Below are 19,804 nucleotides of genomic sequence, written 5' to 3'. Positions count from 1 at the left end.
AGGCACGGCAATATATCAAAATATGAAATAATGTCACAGACTGGATGATTGAATTCATTTTATTCCAGTCTGAAGGAGCTTTAAACACTATATATATTTCAGATTTTTTCAGTCATGATATAATGCAACCATGTGATAAGGGGTCACTGTATGAAAAAGACAACATTGCAGTCAGTTGTGCAGTCGCAGTAACATGGTGCTACTAGCAAGGTCAGTGGCAGCAGGACTTTTTAATATCTCCCATTTCCAAGGGAGACCAGCCCCCACAGCTTATATAACACAGGAAACAGATGTTGGCAACACACAATCATCTCTCCCTCTCTCTCTTTCTCCCTCCCCCCCTCTCTCTCTCTCTCTCTCACTCTCTCTCTCCCCCTCTCTGCTTTTGTCCTCTTTCTTACCCCTTTTTGTCCTTCACTCATGTCCCTAAGCAAGTTACACTATATAGATATATGTTTTGTCCATCATGACGACACCTGTACACGGCTCACTGTTTGGTGTTAGTGACATTTAAAGAGACAGCCTGCGTTTTCCATCCAAATTACTACAGACTGGTGTAGTGACACAGATACATATAATTAAATCCAGTTCTTTTGAGCACGGTAAACCTGCAATTTAAAGTCTAATGCAGTACAGAGAGTCACTTTTAGTTTCACAGTGTACGAGATATTTCTTAAAGTAGGGGTTACTGTTTGCAGTTGTGGATTATTTGTTGTGTAATCTGTCCCTTCAGCTGCACACACAGCACAGTGATGATGTGACTCACTTTTCCAGTGCACAAAACAGATACTGCAAACTTAAATGGGTTTTTTGAGATGTAAATATGACTGTTTTTTGATGGAATACATTATTGCTGGTTTTAAAATCACATTTATTAACATTATTATACAAATAATCCAAGTATATGGGTTAAACGTCATAACGCCACCTAGTGTTTCAAACCATCTTGGACCTTGCAAGGCCAATGCTTATGTAGAGTCAGCCGTTTCGGACATCTCTATCATGACATTTATATATATTTTAAAAATGTTAACACCCTCTAATCAAAGGTCCGCACCATCACCAGCGACCGCTCCTGAGTGTGAATCTGGAAAGCTGTGCTCATTTTCAAATCCATATTGAAACTAAACCCCTACACAACTACACACTCTACCATTTAGAGACGTCCCCCAACCTCTCCTGCCCCTCAGCTTTATCTCACACACACCATTTAAAATACTGGCTGAGACAGACGCCTGTGCCAGCAGTTCACACGGCTCGGGACGACCATGGTATCGGCTGTCAAGGATTTTTTCCGGAGGCGAGAACCCTCTTCTGCATTCACTGTTTCTGATGCTAAAGTGTCTGCGCTTCTACTGGAGTTGTTTAGCCTGACGTTGTCATACTCATAATTCTAGTCAGAATATGAGTCTGATACTGTTCAATTGGGCTGTGATTATGGGCCGTGTTTCAACCGCACCAGGAAAAAAAAACCCTCTTCGCTCAATTGGATAGACCTACAACCAATCAGAGCAATGTAGTATGTGACGTATGTTGAGCGACGCATAGTTGTTGTCAATAGAACTCAACTGCACGCACGCTGACGACAAAAACATCTTTTCGATCTAAAAATGCCTTGATCGCGTTTCTCTGTTCCTCTTTCAAAATGAATGCGCTGTGGATGTCTCCTAAAACAGACTCAATGGCAGCATCTACACATCTCAGCTCTTCAGCGGCAGGCATGTTTGTGGAAAACAAATTCAACCCAAGCTCTCTTTGGTGACGTGGTTGATTACGTTACTGTTGATCATCTGTCCATCATCGTATAAAGCCCGCCCTGACAATTTGATTGGTCCGAACAGCTTCTGTTCGGGCATAGTTTCTCCCTAACGGAGCAATGCCAGACCGAACTTCCCGACCTCAAATGTTGTGGGCGGAGCTAAGTTTGTCTGGCTTCTAGGCTAGGTGTTGTTGGAAATAGCTGAGCAACCCTTAATAACTTGTTGTGTTTGATGTGCGTAGGGGGGTAGGTTTGTCTAGGCTACACCTCCCAGCATTACGTTTGAGATTTAAGCCAAAACTTTGAGGTGAAGTTAAAGTTTTAGTAGATGGAGCAAAAACGAGCACAGAAAACAGTGCTCATCTCAGAAGAGTAAAACCTAAAGGGATCCCAGGATAATGAAAAATAATACCAAAGCAGATCACAAGGATTGTGTCGGGTTAACGCCAGGACTCTTCCTCAATATCACCTGTTTTATGATTCCCCCTCCTGTTAGCTTTAAAATCTGTATCAAGCTTCAACACCTCAGAGAACTTAAAACCCATCTCTGACCTCGAATCCTTTTTGTGCCAATCGATTTTCAGGCACGCTGCCTTTTTCTCAACTTTGTGAATTTGTCTGAAAATGAAAAGTCCATTTCACCTCCTCTTGCTTCCAAGCCCAGATGATGCCTGTTGCCTAGGCGACTGCTATAACCCAGGTGACAGACCCTTCCTGTGAGCAGCGCCCTGTGATTGGCCTGCCGACAGCTATGTGTATGCATGTGTGTGTCTGTGTGTGTGTATGGATGTGTTTGGGGGGCGGGGGGGGGGGGGGTTGTCCACAGATTGAGTGTTTTGATTGGCTGGCTTGGTTGGCAGAGGCAGGGGCCCCAGCAGACAGAGATTCTGAACAGAGCATTGATTTAATCGGCTGGCAAGCAGGCAGACAGTGGGCGCACGCTTGCAAACACACACGCACACATTTATAGAAACTGGCTGGCGGGCTGAAGGTGCAAGGGGAAATTTGGCCCAGTGGGGGTCACCTCTGTGGGAGCGATTGTATGTGTGTGTAATATCATGCTCTCCAGGAGAGGCGTTGCTGGCAGTAATAGAAGCACTCCCAGGAGCAGACCACGCTGGGTAATATCACACTCCCTAGGGAACTTGCCACACACACACACACCATGCGTAGCAACACACAGCACACATATGGCATGTGTTCTTATTAATGCAAAGATACAGACAGGAGGAGCACAGATCAACTTCTTGGATTCTTACAAGGTCAGGTGATAAAGTGAGGGCTGGAGCACTTCATGACTGGACATCCTGGACATCAGAGGACACACAGAGTAATATTCAGAGAGACTCTTACTGCTTAACTTTCATGAGAAATCATACAAACTAAATTGTTATTTTTATAACAAGGAAAATACTTACAAACTGATAAATTAGGTTAATTTAATCCAATTTATGAAGCTTTTGATAGTTTGTGTTGCAGCAGATCAGACGTCAATGCTTTTTAATTTTCATTCTTTGACAGTTTTTAAAACTTACAAACCTTTTCAAATCTATTCATCAATTACTTCTAAGGCTCTTAAACTACGTGTCGCAATTTGGGTCAGGGTCTTAAATCGCAAAGGGGACAATTTCAGCACTCTGCTTCGTATTAGCCACTGCGGCCGCTTTCTTGTGATGTAGTTTCAATGTTTGGTGTTTCTGTTGTGACTGTGGTTTAAAATTCCTCAGGGGTCCAAGTAATTCATCCCTATTTATTTACACTAACCATCAAACGTTGTAGAACACCGTCATTTCCCTTTGTTACTGAAATTACATAATAAAATGTATCACTGTTTGAGAATTTGCTGTAGAGTACAAATCAGTTATAACGATTTCCTGAATTTAATCAAAAAATGTTATCAATTGGGCAGTAAAACATACTTTCCCACAAATGTGTTGCACTTTTAGTTTTCTATGAGGTTTTTTTTTGTGGCGATTGAGCAGCTGTTCATCATGTGAACCAACCTTTGTCTTCTTTTTTTCAGTTTCATGGCTTTTTCTTGCTGCTCTGATAATAATACAGTACTACTTGTTGTATTGGAGTATCGTTCTTATCATAGGAGGGACAGTTTGTCCCGTCCTGTCTTTGTACAGACAGAGGGTTTGTAAGTCATCAACAAAAGTTGTGACGCTCATAGAAATGTTAAACGTTCAAGGCTTCATTAACTGCAGGTTAACCAATTAGTTAATGGCTGGAAAAGGTCTTTTTATGTGACATTTTAATGATTTGAGGTTGATGATTGAACTTTCAGTGATCTAAACCTTACCTTATTTTGCTGCTGACCTTTGTATCACCTAAGGGGATTAACATGTATGATATGGACATTAGCTCATAATAGGCTTTTGTAGAACAATTGATCAGATTCAGGATATATCCCTTTCTCCGATTGGCTCTTTCCTCAGAACACGCGTTAAATCATGTGATCGCTTTTTTACTCTTTCCCTGTGTTGTAAATCCGATAAAGTTGCTGGTTGAATCTTATTTTTCACTTTTGTTGATGAACTTTTGATGAACCTGAGAGGTGGCAAAACAGATCTGGTGGTTACAGTAGAGCTGTTTCCTGGCATGCACTGAAGTCTGGACATTTTCCTGAAATAGTCTATGCCAGCCCCCGAAAAGAATAAAAAAAACAAATATATCAGGCTGAAAAAGAGGTGACAAGCACTTTGAACATTGCGACAAAGATGTCAACTTGGAAAGACAACAAGATCAAAGAGCTTTTAGCGATTTGCAGGGACAGCAAAAGTCAGACAATCTCTGCCGGTTTTCTTCGGATGTGAAATGTAAAGTCTGGAAGATGTCCGGACCCAATGTGAGGCACTTTTTCCGGAGTTCATGTCTGAAAAAAGTGTTATGAGGAACATGATAGGAAGGCGGAAAAACACAATTTATGTCTGTCACAGGGAAAAAGTTTCAGAAACTTCCTTCAGAGAACAAAGCACACAGTCAAATCTGTTTTATGTTATTTTTAAAAACCTCTATTTAATAAAATCTGCAGGAAACATGTCGTTTTTTTATGGTTTGGTTGAAATGACCCTTTAAGCCAAAAATATTGAGCACACTGCAGCGTGCTTCCATCATCCACTTTAACACGAAGGGCTCCTCAGGTTTGAGAATTTGTCTCCAATTAATGATCACATGCACGTCACTGGCACATCTGACATTTCCCTCTTAATGGATTCCTTGCAGTATTTGCAGAAATCACACGCCTGCAGTCCTGACATCTCCCCACCCTGTAGTCTGTACCTGGAACACATCACGCAGTACTACAAAGTGAGCTGAACACGAGGCAGAGCGGCTTTAATTTTATATTTACTTCTTTTCCTCCTCTCTTTCCCCCTCTCTCCCTGCCATTCACCGCTCCCTGCCGTACGCAAATCCACACATTTTACCACATTCAGATGACAAGGCAGATGAAAGAGCGGAGAGGGCTGTGAGAGATAGAGGCAATGAGTGTATTTCCGTGGCGGCCCGTCTGAGATCCCTCCCCTCTCTCTGTAATCTATACGCTGGTTTCGCTCAGATTGGGAGCCGACAGCTTCATTAGGTGAGGAGGAAGCTGCTTTGATCTAAAAATACACAGCGTCGACGCCTCTGGAGTGGGAAAAAGTTAAAGAGTTTCCCTGTGTCTTAATCCAAAAAAAAAAGATGATTTTTTATTTATTTATTTTCTGGGGGAAAGGCGGAGGATTGGAAAATATTGAGTGAAGTGGCGCTGAGGATTGAAGATGCATTAATTCTCAGATTCTCATTCCGCCAAATGTTATCTTCCCTGGGAATAAATGTTTGTGCGGATGATGTTTTTCCCTTTTTGGAGGATGGTTGTTTTTCCTTTTACTTGTGAAGGAGGCAGAAACCCATCAGAGCCCAGAATGTCATTTTTTTGTGCAGGTCTTTATCTCAGTGGGAATGTGGCGTTGCTTTGTGTACAGGTGGTTCGGTAAATAAGAGTGCTGCTCGTGGTCTGTACTTTGAGCTCGTGTTCAGGGCTTTGGACTTGTTGGCTCAGGTCAGTGTGCTGTGCTGTGTTTGTGATGTGCTTTGAGCGGCCCGATAGCACTTTCACTAACATCTCTCTCATCTGTCTCGCTGTGCCCTCTTCACCCCCCCCTCCCTCTCTTTCTCCCTCCCTCCTTTCTTCCTTCCTTTCTTTCTTCCTTGCAGAGCATAGGCAAAGGCTCCCTGTGGTCCATAGATCCGGAGTACAGGCACAACCTGATCCAGGCGCTGAAGAAGACGCCGTATCATCCCTACTCGCCGGGCCTGGCCACCCCCTCCACCTCTCCACCCACCCTGCCGCCGACATTTCACCACAGGTGAGAGGGTTGATCCGATTGGTTGATTGGTTAATTGGTTGATTGCTTGATGGGTTTGTGACATATGTGATTGAGCTAATTCATTGCTTAATCGCCTTTGCTTCCGTGGACTGGATAATTTAGCCTGTTTAATTAATAAACCCATTCACTAATAGAGACGTGGGGTAAAGATTTACACCCATGAACATATATATATATGCACTATGGTGATGAAATGGCCAATCAGCTCTGGCTGGGATATGCGCTCTCCGAGTGTCCCTCTAGTTTCTAATTCTTTAGGTCATGTTAAACTGACTTCTGAAAGCACGAAGTTTCTTTAACGCTTATTTATTTTTTTAAATAAACTTTCCCACAAGCTGAGCAGAACAGGGAACCTTATGTGGCAGTTTTAAGATATTGATTATGCTAATGATCAAACCTTACAGTCACCCCCCAATGAAGAGGTGGCAGCTTGAAACCAGCAATTTCCAAGTTTGTGCAGTTGAGAGACTTTGATGACCTACAACACTTAATACTTAATCTTCAAACTTAAAAGTTTTGAATAAAGGCTCAATAAAAATATGTAGTTTGTCTGCTTTTTATGTATCTAATGTATTCAATTCAAATCAAATACAATTACATCTTAACTTATTAAAATTGAAAGGAAAATCCCTGCCGATTAACTATTTTCTCTGTACATATAACAGTCAGTCCACTCCATCAGTGCGTACATCAGTAATAAATATCAAATATTGGTTAGTTATAGCTCTGAGGCAGATGGAAACATGTACACTCCTCCACCTCCCTCTCTCTCTCCACCCACCTGCCCCGAGCGTTATGAAGCTGACCCGCCCCATCCTTCCCTCAAATCTTTCTTCTTCTTCTTCTTCTTCCATGCAACAACACACGTCCCTCCTCCTATCTCCCTCCCCCTCGGGCGCATCACATGTAGAAAGCGCTCGTTGCCTTTCTTGTTTTTTTTCCCCTCCACATGTTCGCTCCCTCACCTTCTACCCAGCCTATCTTGTCCACCCCCCTGTTTTGCCTCTCCTCCAGCTCCTCTCACTCCCCCCGTTCCGCTCCTCTCACTCTCTTGTCTCCTCTTTTAATATCTCACACACCCTCTCGCTCGTTCTCGGGCATACATTACAATTGGTGGTGCACCCACCACTCCGTCTTCTTTATTTACCCCTTGCTGTGATTTATTCCCACTCTCTCTCTCTTTCTCCCTCTGCTCTCTTCTCACTCTCTCTCCACCACTTTATCATTCAATTAGATCCTCTTTTGTCTATGTTCTCTTCGTTCTCCGACCCCTCACACACTTACACACGCCCCTGCACACCACAGCAGCATCCACCTGTGTTGTTTCCCCCACAATCCTCTCCTCTCCTGACCTCTCCTCCGCCCTGCAGATTCTCCCTTTTGCTAACTTCTTGCTTTCCGACTCTTTTGCACATCCCTGTGGATATGTCAGCGAGAGGTACCATTAGTCTTTTTTTTTTCTTCTCCCCTTACTTCTGCTCGGTCTCTTTCTCTCGCGCGCTCTCTCCCTCTCTCCCTCTCTGCCTCTCTCCCTCGCTCCCTCTCTCCCTCTATCTATCTCTATGAATACCCCAAGACCACCACCCCCCCCCCCCTCCACCGCGCTCCCCAGTTGATCTGGGCAGGCTGGCTTGCGGAGCCAGCGGACTGTGTAAGACAGAATAATTGGTTCACCATAAAATGTAAAAGTGTCATTTTGAACAATGAGGTATGGGGAAGTGGAACAAATTGGGGGGATGTGGGGGGTGGTGGTGAGGCGTGCTGCGGTGAGGAGAGTGTAGGGGGGGTGAGGAGCGGGGGGGGGGGGGAGTGGTTGTTCATTTGCATTGTGACACACAGTGGGCAAACGAGAGTCGGTGGGGAATTCTTGGTTAGAGCGGAGCTGAGGGCCACCTGAAGAACGTCTGTGTGTGTGTGTGTGTGGGTGTCTGTGGGTGTGTGTGTTCTTACCTTCCCAGCAGCCATTAGTTTTAAGAGTAACTAACAATTATTTTCTCTGTCAGCTGACCAATGATTTCTTTCTTGGTTTTTCGATTAATTATTTAATCGCCAACAAAAGTGAATCAAATTGTCCTCAAATATTTTTGATCTCAAATATCTCAAAACACAGAAAATAAGCACAACCTCACAGTTAAGAAGCTTCAACCTGAGAATGGTGGCCATTATTTATTCTTCAGAATCAGAGCAGTTGGGTGCCCACATGCGGAGACTTGAGTCCTCTTGCAGTGGCACCAGTTTGTTTCTGACCCGGCCCTGTTCCCCCATTGTCTTTTCCCATTTCATAGACGCACTGTCCACTCAATGAAGCAAGGCCCAACGACCAAAAAAATCTGAGTTATATCAATATCATTGATTGATTATTGCAGCTTTATTTTCCATAGATTTCTGCAGTGTATGAAATCTAATCTGCAGAGACTGAAAAACCTGAAATAGAAAAATCTATCATGGTGTTGCCCCTATTGTTTCTCATCAACAATGCTGTGGCTGACCGTTACTTGCAGTCATGAGCTGGGATCATGTATAAATTCTGCCTATGAGCGAACAGCAAGCCTCTTTGACATCTCAGCGAGTAGATTTTTTTATATTGCATTTAAATGAATGGAACCCCCGGTTGCATGGAAGGGAGAAAATCAATGTAAGAATTTATGACGTGCTTCAAAAACTGTCCAGCGTCGATGTAAAGCACATGCACAGCATTTACAGTATGCACGATTTGTTGCTAATGGGCTTCAACATGAAAACCACTTGTATGGCCCTTGCTGCTGGATCCAGCTCCTAGACCTTCCAGACACATCAGATATGTCTGTTTACTTCAATTTGTTTAAGTTCATCCACAAAATATCTGTACTTCATTGACAACACCAGTGCAGTGATAATACTTTAATATTGGAACAGACTGGCACAGATCTTGATATGATCCTGTAGTGTGGGGTTAATGTGACTTATAATTCCAAATCAATAGAACTATGTCTTCATTTGAAAACTGTGCTATGGATACAGCCGCCGTATTTAGAGCTGCAAAACTGTCTAAACAGCTGATGAAGAAAGGTTGAAAGGTTCAGGGATTAATGTATTTATTTATTTCAATTATTTATTTATTTAGTTTCACTTCACTTTTCATAAACAAACAGGAATTCAACAGACATTAGAAAAGAAAAAATTGAAAAAATATATTTAATTTATAATACATAATTTTTTGCAGGGAGTCAAATCACATTTTGTTGTCTTGGCAGGTGGTAGTTCGTTAAAGGTTCTCTGAAAAACGTCCCCCCCTATTTTTTAGGGTGTACAGGTGAGCTGTCCCAGTTGTAATGTTTTGTTCAGGATTACTTTGAATAGGTTAAGTGTTGGTGGTCTTTGTTGGTTCCAGTTTCCTTTCATTGTGTCTTGAAACTAAGTAAGACCAATCAATAGAGCACCATATCTCTCTCAAGAGCTCTCACTCTCAACAATATTATGGCATGAAGTGTAATGACTGCAAATGGTTGCGCAGTATGTCTATTATGTTAAGGTCAAGGACTGTCTCAAGCAGCTCTACACAACCGAGAAGTGGAGGATGAACAAAGAGAACGAGAAGATACAGAGAGAGGAAGTGGCACAAGGAAGGGATGGGGAAAATAAGATGGGGAGAAAGGGAGGAGGGTGCAGAGCAATGATGCTTCTTTGTCCTCTACTCTTTGTCGCTTACACCTCTTGGTTTTTCATGGACCATAATAACTCACGCCGCACCAGCCGACCCCCACCTGCAGCTCGCTCCAGTGTGTGCGTCCGTATGTGCGTCTTTATCTGCACGTGCAACTCAGCAGTTAACGTGTTTCAATCTATCTCTGTGTGTGGATGTGTGTGTGTCTTATGCATGGCAATTGTGTGTGTGTGTGTGTCTGTGTGTCAGTCTGTGTGTGTGTGTGTGTGTGTAAGGGAGAGCGGGAGAGGGAGCACGCCTGGTAGGAGGTCAGCTCCATGGTGCATTCCTTCACACCCCATCAGCATCTGGATGGGAGGAGTAAGGGAGGGAAGAATGGATGGAAGGTGGAAAGGGTGTCTCAATGGGGTTTGGGAGAAGCTCTCTCTCTCTCTCTCCTCTCTTTCTTTCTTTCCCCTTCACCCTCCCTTTCCTCTCCCTTGGAGAAAAAAAGATGAGGCGAGATGCTGAGGGGGGCGTCTACCTCAGATTTAGCCCCTCGCCCACTACATTAAATGTACAGGGTTGCCTTGGCAACGGGAACGCCGCCATGGCAACACATGTAGTATAAGGCAGGTGCTGTCGCACTGTGAAGCCATTTGTTGCGAGAGAGAGAGAGAGGGAGAGAGAGAGTGCAGGGATGGGTTGAGAGACAGAAGGAAAGAGTGAGAAAAGGGAGAGGGAGTGAGATGGGGGGAGTGAATGAGATGGGTGGGGGGTGGGGTGGTAGGGAAAACAGACAGGCTGTTAGCGCAGGAAAAATATGTTATCGCCGTGGCAACGTAATGTGGCAACTCTCCATGGCAACAGCAGGTGGCTCAGGGCTGAAATTTGTGTTTTGCTTTTTCGTGCTGCAGCTGTGTGTGTGTGTGTGTGTGTGTGTGTGTGTGTGTGTGTGTGTGTGTGTGTGTGTGTGTGTGTGTGTGTGTGTGTGTGTGTGTGTGTGTGTGTGTGTGTGTGTGTGTGTGTGTGTGTGTGTGTGTGTGTGTGTGTGTGTGTGTGTGTGTGTGTGTGTGTGTGTGTTCATCTTCCCTCTGCATCTGGTGAGGTGAGAGCCTCACATCACAAGTGCTCACGTCCAAATCCTCACATTCAGCACATTAGCAGAACATAAAACACGACTCACATTACAAAGGAGACTCTCCTGATGAGTGGAGACCACTGGAAACCAATGGGTCCTTCTTTTAGAGTTCACACAGTGTCGCCAGGTGTTTTCTCTCCTGTGTGTGTGTGTTTTTACCTTAAACTGTATATACGTTTTTTACATATGACCAGGATGCACATTGTCGGCTAACACGCGTCCTGTGTTTGAGAACAGCCTGTCTAAACACGGAGAGAAAAAGAAAGGAGCAGTCAGACGTGATGTCTAATGGGGAGCTAAAGACCACTCAACCTGGGAAAGCTCTTTACATCCTCTCTCTCTCTCTCTCTCTCTCTCTCTCTCTCTCTCTCTCTCTCTCTCTCTCTCTCTCTCTCTCTCTCTCTCTCTCTCTCCCTCCCTCTCTCCATCCTCATCCCTCCATCCTTCTCCATTCCTTTGTCTTAAAATTATGGCTCCACCAGCAAAAAGTGCATCTCTTGTCTTCCTTTGTGTGTATGTGTGTGTATGTGTGTGTATGTGTGTGTATGTGTGTGAGCGAAAGTGTCTCTGTCTATGTGAGAAATGCCGTCATTACCTCCCTCATTAGTGGTGCAATGATCGCGTAAACTGAGTCCCTGGCTTTGGGCGCGTGCACGCGTGTGTGTGTGTGCACGTCCGTCTTAAACCTGCCCGGCTGACATGAGCGTGTGTTAAATGTACGAGCGCTGATGATTTTTTTTTTTTGTGTGTGTGTTGAATGTGTGTGAATGGAACAGTGGCGGACGGTGGGAGGTTGTCATGAGAAATTACCCCCATGGACTACAGCGGCGAGGCTGTAATTCTCTGAGGTAATCACAGGGAATAATGGCAACAGTGGGACACCCGGGAATCTAATCACTATAATCAGAAGCACTGGCTTATGGGCTCAGATTCCTGCCTTTGCTATCGGCCCGGTGATGAAGCCCGCTGGGCCGGACGGCTGCTGCAACATGATCAAATGATTGACCAGTTTTCTCTCTGTCTCTTTCTCACCCCCCCTCCTCTCCTCCATCCCTTCTTCCGCCTTCTAGTCCTCCATTGTGGTCGGGGAGTCCCCTCTTCAGAAAGAACGGAGGAGTTCTCCTACAAGGTACGGTCTCACCTCTGAACATCTTTAACTGTGTGTGTGTGTGAGAGTGTGTGAGTGGTTGTGATCTCCCACCTGTTTCCTCTCTGTCTCTCACCCTCTTGCTCACTGTCCCCCCCCCCCATCCCGCCACCTCCTCCCTCCCTCTATGGATGTGCCAACTCCAATCATCTCAATTCCAAATCCCTCCTTTTTAGAAGCACACCTTAAGAATACCCAAGCGCTGAGTTCTGACACTTGGCTCGGCGCCAGAGGAGGGATGCTTTTCTCTATGGAGGCGTGTTTGGAAGTTTAAAGAAAGAAACAGCAAGTGAGAGAGGAATAAAGAGGGGGAGAGAAAAATCCCGGGCTTCAAGTCAGACTCTTGAGGAGCGAACCCCCCCCTGCCTCGATCCTCATTACACAACACACAGTTTCTCTCTTTTACACTTATACACCTTCTCCCTGTATTTTCCCATTGTTCCTCTCCTCCCGTTCTCCTCTTCTTCTTCTCCCCCCTGACCTCCTCCCTGGTGGCTGGACGGCAGTTTAAATGGACATTCAATCCCAATCAGGGAGCACTCCAGGAGCTCGCTGGGCTGCCGAGTCCTAAATGGAGGGGGAAATGGATACATTAGGCGTCTGCGGCGCGCCCTCCATTGCCACTGATAATGGAGTAGTAATGGTCAAGGAGCCGAGGCTGGAGAGAGTGTCTGAAAACCTGGTCTCCCTGTAGACGCACAAAGTCTGAGAGTGATGTGTCTGAGAGGCTGGACGGATAGATGGAGAGAGAGGGAGACGGGCGGGAAGGCCGGCTTGGAGTGCACATGTGACAGGCCGAGATGGGGAAAGAGGAACTTTTTAAATGTGTAATGCGTTTAAGAAGGGAGAGAATCGCCGTGTGCGATATTCGTCGGCAGAAAAGAAAGTTGTGACAGACAGCCAGAGGCAAAGTGAAGACAAAGAAGGGTGAGGGGGAGACTCCAGAGTGAGTGAGTGAGTTTGGGGCTGTTGGTGCCCTCTGTTATTACTTCCATCTCCCATTCCCTGAGCTTTCAGAGCTCTGAGTTGATGTGGGCTGAAACCTGCCTCTCCCTGTGGCCCGGCACCGGCTCAGGACGAACGCAAGAACAATGGCTCTCGGCCATGTCCTCATCCCAACCCGTCACCGCACCGCCCCCAAAGTTCATCATTCAGCGGCTCTAAATTATGGAGGATCTCTTCAGCCAAAGTGTTCCTGTTTTATTAAAGTTCCTAGGTTACCTGCCATCATATAAAGATGAACCTAATTTGAGTTGGATTAATTTAGAGCCAATTGTACAGCTTTATTAACCTGTCAATGCCAGAGAAAGTGTGTATCCAAGCCAATTTCACTTAATTTTTTTAATTCATTATTTTATTTCTCTCCTTAATCAACAACTCTATGTTATGATTGTGTCACTGCTCAAAAAAAGCAAGCTTCTTTATAACCACTTCTCAAAAAGTACAACCTTGGTCGAGCTCTACTCCAAAATTAATTATTAGACATTCAGGAAAACCCTCTCTGATAGGAGCCTCATGGTTTCTGTTGGCAGTTTCCTCACCTAAATGCCGTATTGTGACGCCCCGAGGTTCAGTCCTTGGCCCTATTCTGTTGGCCTTGTACATGCTTGTGTGCACATTCAATAGGACACTTCAAAGGTATCTGCAATCACTGCTCCGTGGATGATATTCAATTATATGTCTCATTCAAACCTCAAAACACAGCCAAATTGTCCATTTTAATTAACTGCTTTAATGCTGTAAAAGACTGAATGGCCGCTAATTTATTTTTTCTAAACGCTGAAAAAGACAGAGATCGTAATATCTGCCCCTCTTGGTGCTGTCACTAAAATAGTGAATGGTCTCTCAGCCATAAGAAATCTAGGTGTTAATATGGTTCATAGAAAATGTTTCAAAATTCATGGAAACTCCATAACAGAACAGCAAATTTAAATGTAACTCTTTTCCAACCAGCAAGGAGAATAGAGCATAACAGCGACCACCTACTTTAAGAACAAGTCTTGTTTTCCGGAAATACGGTGGTTACAACATTTTGGCTGATAATCAAAATCTCTATTCAGAAAATGAAATAGGATTTTTACCGCCAGAACGTCGCCGTTGAGCTCTCTAGCTGCTGATGAGCATTCAGTCGGATAGGATCCATACAGCAATATTTAAAAGTGTTATTTCGTTACGGTCATTCAGTGTTGCTTTTATTTTGTGTGCTCCCCCCTGGAAGTCATAGCACATGTCAGCCAGCCAACCTACTTAAACACTCAGGCTGGAGTGTGAGATCGACAAGCCAGTTAGACGTCCAGTCCAACTGCCAGAAACTTCAGCCCACCAGCAATCCAGTCAGTCAGCCAGTCAGACAACATTAGCATGCGTCCTGCCCTCAGACTCTGTGCTCACTTTGAAAACACGGAAGCACGAGCGGCCGGATAGACAGGAGGAGGAGGACGGAGGAGAAGGAGGGGGGGTGTGTGTGGTGTTTTGACTGAGCGAGAGGCCGTTCTCAAACAGTTGCATTCTCGGGGTTCGCTGGAAGTGACCTTCAACCCTCGGCCTCCTCGTGCGAGTTCAGCCAGCGTGTGTCGTCTTTGTGTGCACTCCTTGTGTTTGTCTGAGTGTGCAGCCTGCAGGGGCCATGTGGAACTCGTTTAACGGGACGAGACAGAGGAGGCTGAGTGCGTCTACGGCGCGACGGGAGGAGGGAGGGAGGCAGAGGGGCTGCGCTCGCCATGGAAAACGGGCAGGCAGGCGAAGACGTAGGGAGCAGACAGAAAAGGACCGGCTGACCAGACGTAGGAAAAAAGACTAACTAGAGGAAGATTTTTCTCTCCAGGAAAAAAGGCAGAGATGCAGAAAGACACTTTTTTTTTTGTTCGTACATTTGTTCTTCCTCAGCACAACTCTTCTTACCTTCTGTCTTCTACCGAGCCAAGTGTGTGTTTTTATACGTTTAGCTTTGCGCTTGTAAAATGTTGGTCTCGATCCGTGTCACAGTTTGGTCCGGACAGGCTCTGGGAGCGCTGCCTGCTCTTTCCCAGCTTACTTCCTCACTTCGTCTCCCCAGCACATGTCCCCTGCTTTTTACCTGCGGAGACAGCGTGCACGCTCAGCTGGAGATATGAGTCACCACTATACATAGAATGACAGCGAGATTGATAGAGAGGGAAAGAAATCAACAGGAGGGGACGGAATTAGAAAGACAAAGAGAGAGGCGTTTGCTGAGGATTTCAAACGGCAGAGCGAGGAGGTGAAGATACAGAACACACACACACACGTGCGTGAGAGGAGGGTCGCCTGCGCTCGTGCTTGGGAGGAGTGTGTGTGTGTGTGTGTGTGTATCTAGGGTAAACACTGGTGGTCAGGAGTGTGTGGCTGAGCTACGAGAGGCCATGTCAAACAGAGCTTGGTATTTCCTTTCCCCCCCTTCTTTCTCTCTCTCTCCTTCTCTCTATCACTTTCTCTGCTGATGCATGATCTACCACTCTGTGGCATGTGTGGAAGGGGAGCCGTTGCTATGGCAACCCGAAGCCTGACTGGAGCGAGAGGTGGGGAAGGAGGGGTGGGTGCGTGTCAACCCGGGGAGACCTAATGCACTGCCCACACAGACACACACACACACACACACACACACACACACACACACACACACACACACACACACACACACACACAAACACAGGGACACGCGCACAGAACCACGCAAACGAGTGATCAAGATTACAAAAGAGAGTCTGTGCGGCGACTTACTTATAAGGTTATGGAGAGCAGAGCTGGAGATATCAGGGGCAGAGCCACACTAACTGGAGTCAATAAGATTACACTGGTAGCCGCGGGAAAAAAAAAAAAGAGAAACACACCAACAATGACGAACGACAAACACAGCCTATCATATTTCATTTTTGTGTGTTACTGTGAGAACCATACATACATGTGGGATTGTTTTCTGGAGTGGCTCGCCATGACAACATGTATGTTTTAATGAGCCTGTGGTTCCTGGGGAGAATTTAATTTCTCCTCAAAGCATCAGCCATAGATTTACTGTATTGGCTATGAAGGGGGTGGGGGGGGTGCGCTTGGTCTACATTGTATTGATGCTGCGGCAAAGGTTTTTGAGCGTTTGCACCTTAACTAACAAACGCTCCTGCAGCAGACAAAGCAAACAGCAGGTCATCATTTGCGAAATGCAAACTGACCCTGGAGATGGAAATGACAGCTGTTTTAGTGAACTGGGATGGCTGTGGTGAGCAGCCAGCCCTGAGTAATGAGATCTGTGTAGGCTGACATGTACACACACACACACACTTCTTCTCTTCTCTTCTCTTCTCTTCTCTTCTCTTCTCTCCTCTTCTCTTCTTTTCTCTTCTCTTCTCTTCTCTTCTCTTCTCTTCTCTTCTCTTCTCTTCTCTTCTCTTCTCTTCTCTTCTCTTCTCTTCTCTTCTCTTCTCTTCTCTTCCCTTCTCTTCTCTTCTCCTCTCTCCTCTTTCTCGCTCTCTTCCATCACACACATAATAAAAATCTAGACCAGGTCTTTTCACAAGTAGGAAACCAGAGGCAGGAGTATGACCTTGCTGAGTCTGAAGCTGCATAAGACAGATTTATTGTAGACTCTCAATGTTTGTTTTTAGTATTTTAAAAGTATAAGTATTTTTTTCCCCTTTTATTGTGTTGGTTCAGAATTGGGAAAAGTTCCAGATTCATTCTCTCTATCACATCGGAAACTAAATCTTTTTTAATTATTTCTCTTTTTAAGTAGTTACATCTTGATGGTATCACAAGTTTAGCTCTTCTTCACTGTTAGTCTGCTGACAAATCATATCATGGTCTTATTAAACCTATTCAGAAAAAGATTGTTTTTTGGAAATGTGATTGTTCCCTTTCTTGTTGAGAAGTAGACGTCTGTAATGTAGAAGTCTGGTTTGCTGTGGCTCAGGAGTTTGAGAGGGTCGTCAACAGACCTGAAGGTCAGTGGTTAAAACCGTAACACCTCCAGCCTGCAATCTGAAGTGTCCTTGGGCAAGATACTAAACCCCAAATTACCACCTAATGTGTGAATGATGCCTGGTAGAAAGAGTGCTGGATAAAGTGAGAAGTTAGTGACTGAGACCTGTTTTTATGACCGTGCTGTAAAAGTTTGATTCCGCTGTAAAGTTGAACATTTTAACATATGCGCCTATGGGGATTGACCTGATTTGGGGTTAGAGATTTGGAGTCAGCTTCAAGTGGCCATTCAGCGAACTGCAGCTTTAGACAATTTCGTGTCGCTTCATCTCTTAGCCCTGGAGGTTGATGCTGGAAGCGGAGGAAACAATTAGATCAGCAGCGTTTTCAAACTTCTCTGTTACAGGGAATCTAAAACTCCCAGATATTGTGGACACAAGGTGTATCTGTAGCAGAGTTGATGTGTTTTCAAATGCAATTGTATCTATGTGGATGCAACCTTAAGCATATTTAGTATACATGTCTTATCATTAGTGTATTTCTCAATATGTATTGAAAATGTATTAATAATGGCTATCAGTACAGTATATAGAACCTGCACTGACCGTGACAGCAGCTTGAAGCCCAGCGTCCAGCAGGGATCAGGGGCGTTTGTACCCTGTGATCTTGGGCTCTCCCCTCAGAATCTGAACTGGCCTCAAGTGCCGGCTTTGAGGACCTTCAAGGATTTGTTGCAAAGCCGGTCTGTTATCCTGGAAGTGTGGTGTAGGCCATTGTGTTGTCAGGAGGCAGATCTTTGCCTTCATTCTGTAGTGTTGTCTTCGAGGACTTGTCTGTTTTTGGCTCCGTTTGTATGACGGTGCCGACGTTGTGCTGCAGTACGATGACTCCAGGTGATAGCCGGGTAATAAGCAGCACCTGGTGTTTGCCAGTCGATTCGCCCGCATGGCTTTCAGGCCTGCGAAATTCAATTTTTGTCTCGTTAGGTCGGAGAAAGCACTATTTGGTAAACTCCAGGTGGGCTGGCCATATGCTTGCTTATTCAGAGGAGTAAAATGGCACTTAGATGGAGTGCTGTAGAGACGGCTGTCCTTCTGGCAGCTTTTTATTTCTTATTAATCGGCCATGTCCTGCTCCCTGAACTAGGACTTTCCTGTCTGGTTTCTGTTGACCAAAACCTCGGATTCTTCCCAAAAAATTCTTCCACTGAATGATTGCCTCTTTGTGCTCTTGGAAACTTTGAATCTTTTAGTTTCCCCAAACCCTTGTCTTGGCATCTACATCTCAGCACAGACCTATGAACCTACCCAACTTTGGATGTGTGAATTTAAAAAAAAATAATTTTGAACTCAAAGGGGCACTAGTGGAGGGAAAAGGAAATTATGCATCTAAGCAGAATAGGAAAAATAAAATGAACAGTCAGAAGCTATTTTCATAATTGATTAAATCGTTGAACAAAAGCTCTACAGTTCCAGCGATGTAAACAATTATATTCCTATGAAGTGAATATTAAAGTTCTCTTACTTCTCTATTAAACAACATACTTTGACTCTTTGTTAGAAAAAAAAACACAAGACGACCAATTTACAAGAGCACTGCACTGCCTTTAAGTTTAATGAACACAAAAACCTTTCCAAAGCCTTGTTTGCTCTGCAAATTTAAATTAATGTATCTGGATTTCCTTAAAAGTACCTTTAATTTGTATTTAACTAAGTTTCAAACACGGCAAATGTGTCACTGCTGTTGAATCTAATAGTCTCTGTGGTGTCCGCCTCTGAGCTCCAGCTGCCTGCTGCTCAGCCCACAGCATCAGAGACGTCGGATTTAGCCGAGCCCAGCGGTCGTTGGTAATTGAATGACTCGCAGCGGCCTTAACTCATTTATGACGCTTTGTTGCTCAATTTAACCTTGCCTTGCTCATCAATATTGCCCTGTTGGCCTCCTCAGACGGTCAGAGAATGCTCACCGAGCTGCTCCCAAGTCCCATTCAGGTCCAAAAAGATTAAGGGGAAGCACCCTCTGTACTTTTCCCCTCAATCCTCAGGATTTACTTTGAATCAATCTGTTTAAATATTTCTTATAAGTAACTCTATCTTCTGCTCCCACTTTTAGTTCCTCGTGGTGTGATCCAAAATGGCGCCCGCGTCAGGAGCCAGGCCCTCTTCCCTGTGATCAGACCCCTACCTTTAAGCCCTGTGGGGAGCAGAACCTCGGCCATAAGGTGGGTAAACGTTGCTGCTGTTACCTTCAACCATGTAATTAATGTCAAGTCAGGTCTTTCCCTGCTCAAACACATTCCCTCGCAGACACACACAGACACGCCCTCACACACATGCACACATCCAGTAGCCTCCAAACAAAAACAACACCACCACACCTACAAGAACCAGACCTTGCGCTGAAATTTTCCACTGATAGTTTACATAATTACAACTTTATTGTGCTCAAAAGACATAGACGTTCACACACTCCCCGCTGGGCAGAACATTTCATCCAGGTGTGTTTATATAACGGTCTCACACACCCACACACACGTAGGTTTATCAGTGGGAGAGGCCTTGTTATTCAAAAGACATTTGGAACATGCATGGACATGCACATCCATCATAGGAGCATAAGAGTATGATGGTCTGCACCACAGAATTAATGAATTAAACATAGCCAAAGGCTCACTAAAGGTATGCAGTGAATATTTGATCACTGTAAGGGGTGCATGTTTTTCTTATAAGATATTAATATGCTAACCCTCTCATTCTGAAGGGAGAAAATGTCCAGGGGACAGGGCACGCTGCTGAAGCTGCTTTTGATTTATTGGTTGTCTGAATACAGC

At 44.8% G+C, this 19,804-nt stretch overlaps 1 protein-coding gene across 1 annotated transcript in view; it reads left to right on the top strand.

Moving 5' to 3' along the window:
- ches1 (checkpoint suppressor 1) overlaps positions 1-19,804 on the top strand; it is a 58,389-nt gene that overhangs the window by 34,124 nt on the left and 4,461 nt on the right. Inside the window, exons 3-5 of the mRNA XM_061091544.1 lie at positions 5,963-6,114; positions 11,969-12,027; positions 19,087-19,195. Coding sequence (XP_060947527.1) covers positions 5,963-6,114; positions 11,969-12,027; positions 19,087-19,195 — 320 coding nt within the window. The remainder of the gene's footprint in view (positions 1-5,962; positions 6,115-11,968; positions 12,028-19,086; positions 19,196-19,804) is intronic.

Source organism: Limanda limanda, chromosome 18, assembly GCF_963576545.1.
Source record: "Limanda limanda chromosome 18, fLimLim1.1, whole genome shotgun sequence".
Lineage (NCBI taxonomy): Eukaryota > Metazoa > Chordata > Actinopteri > Pleuronectiformes > Pleuronectidae > Limanda > Limanda limanda.
This window is presented reverse-complemented; position numbering and strand designations above follow the sequence as displayed.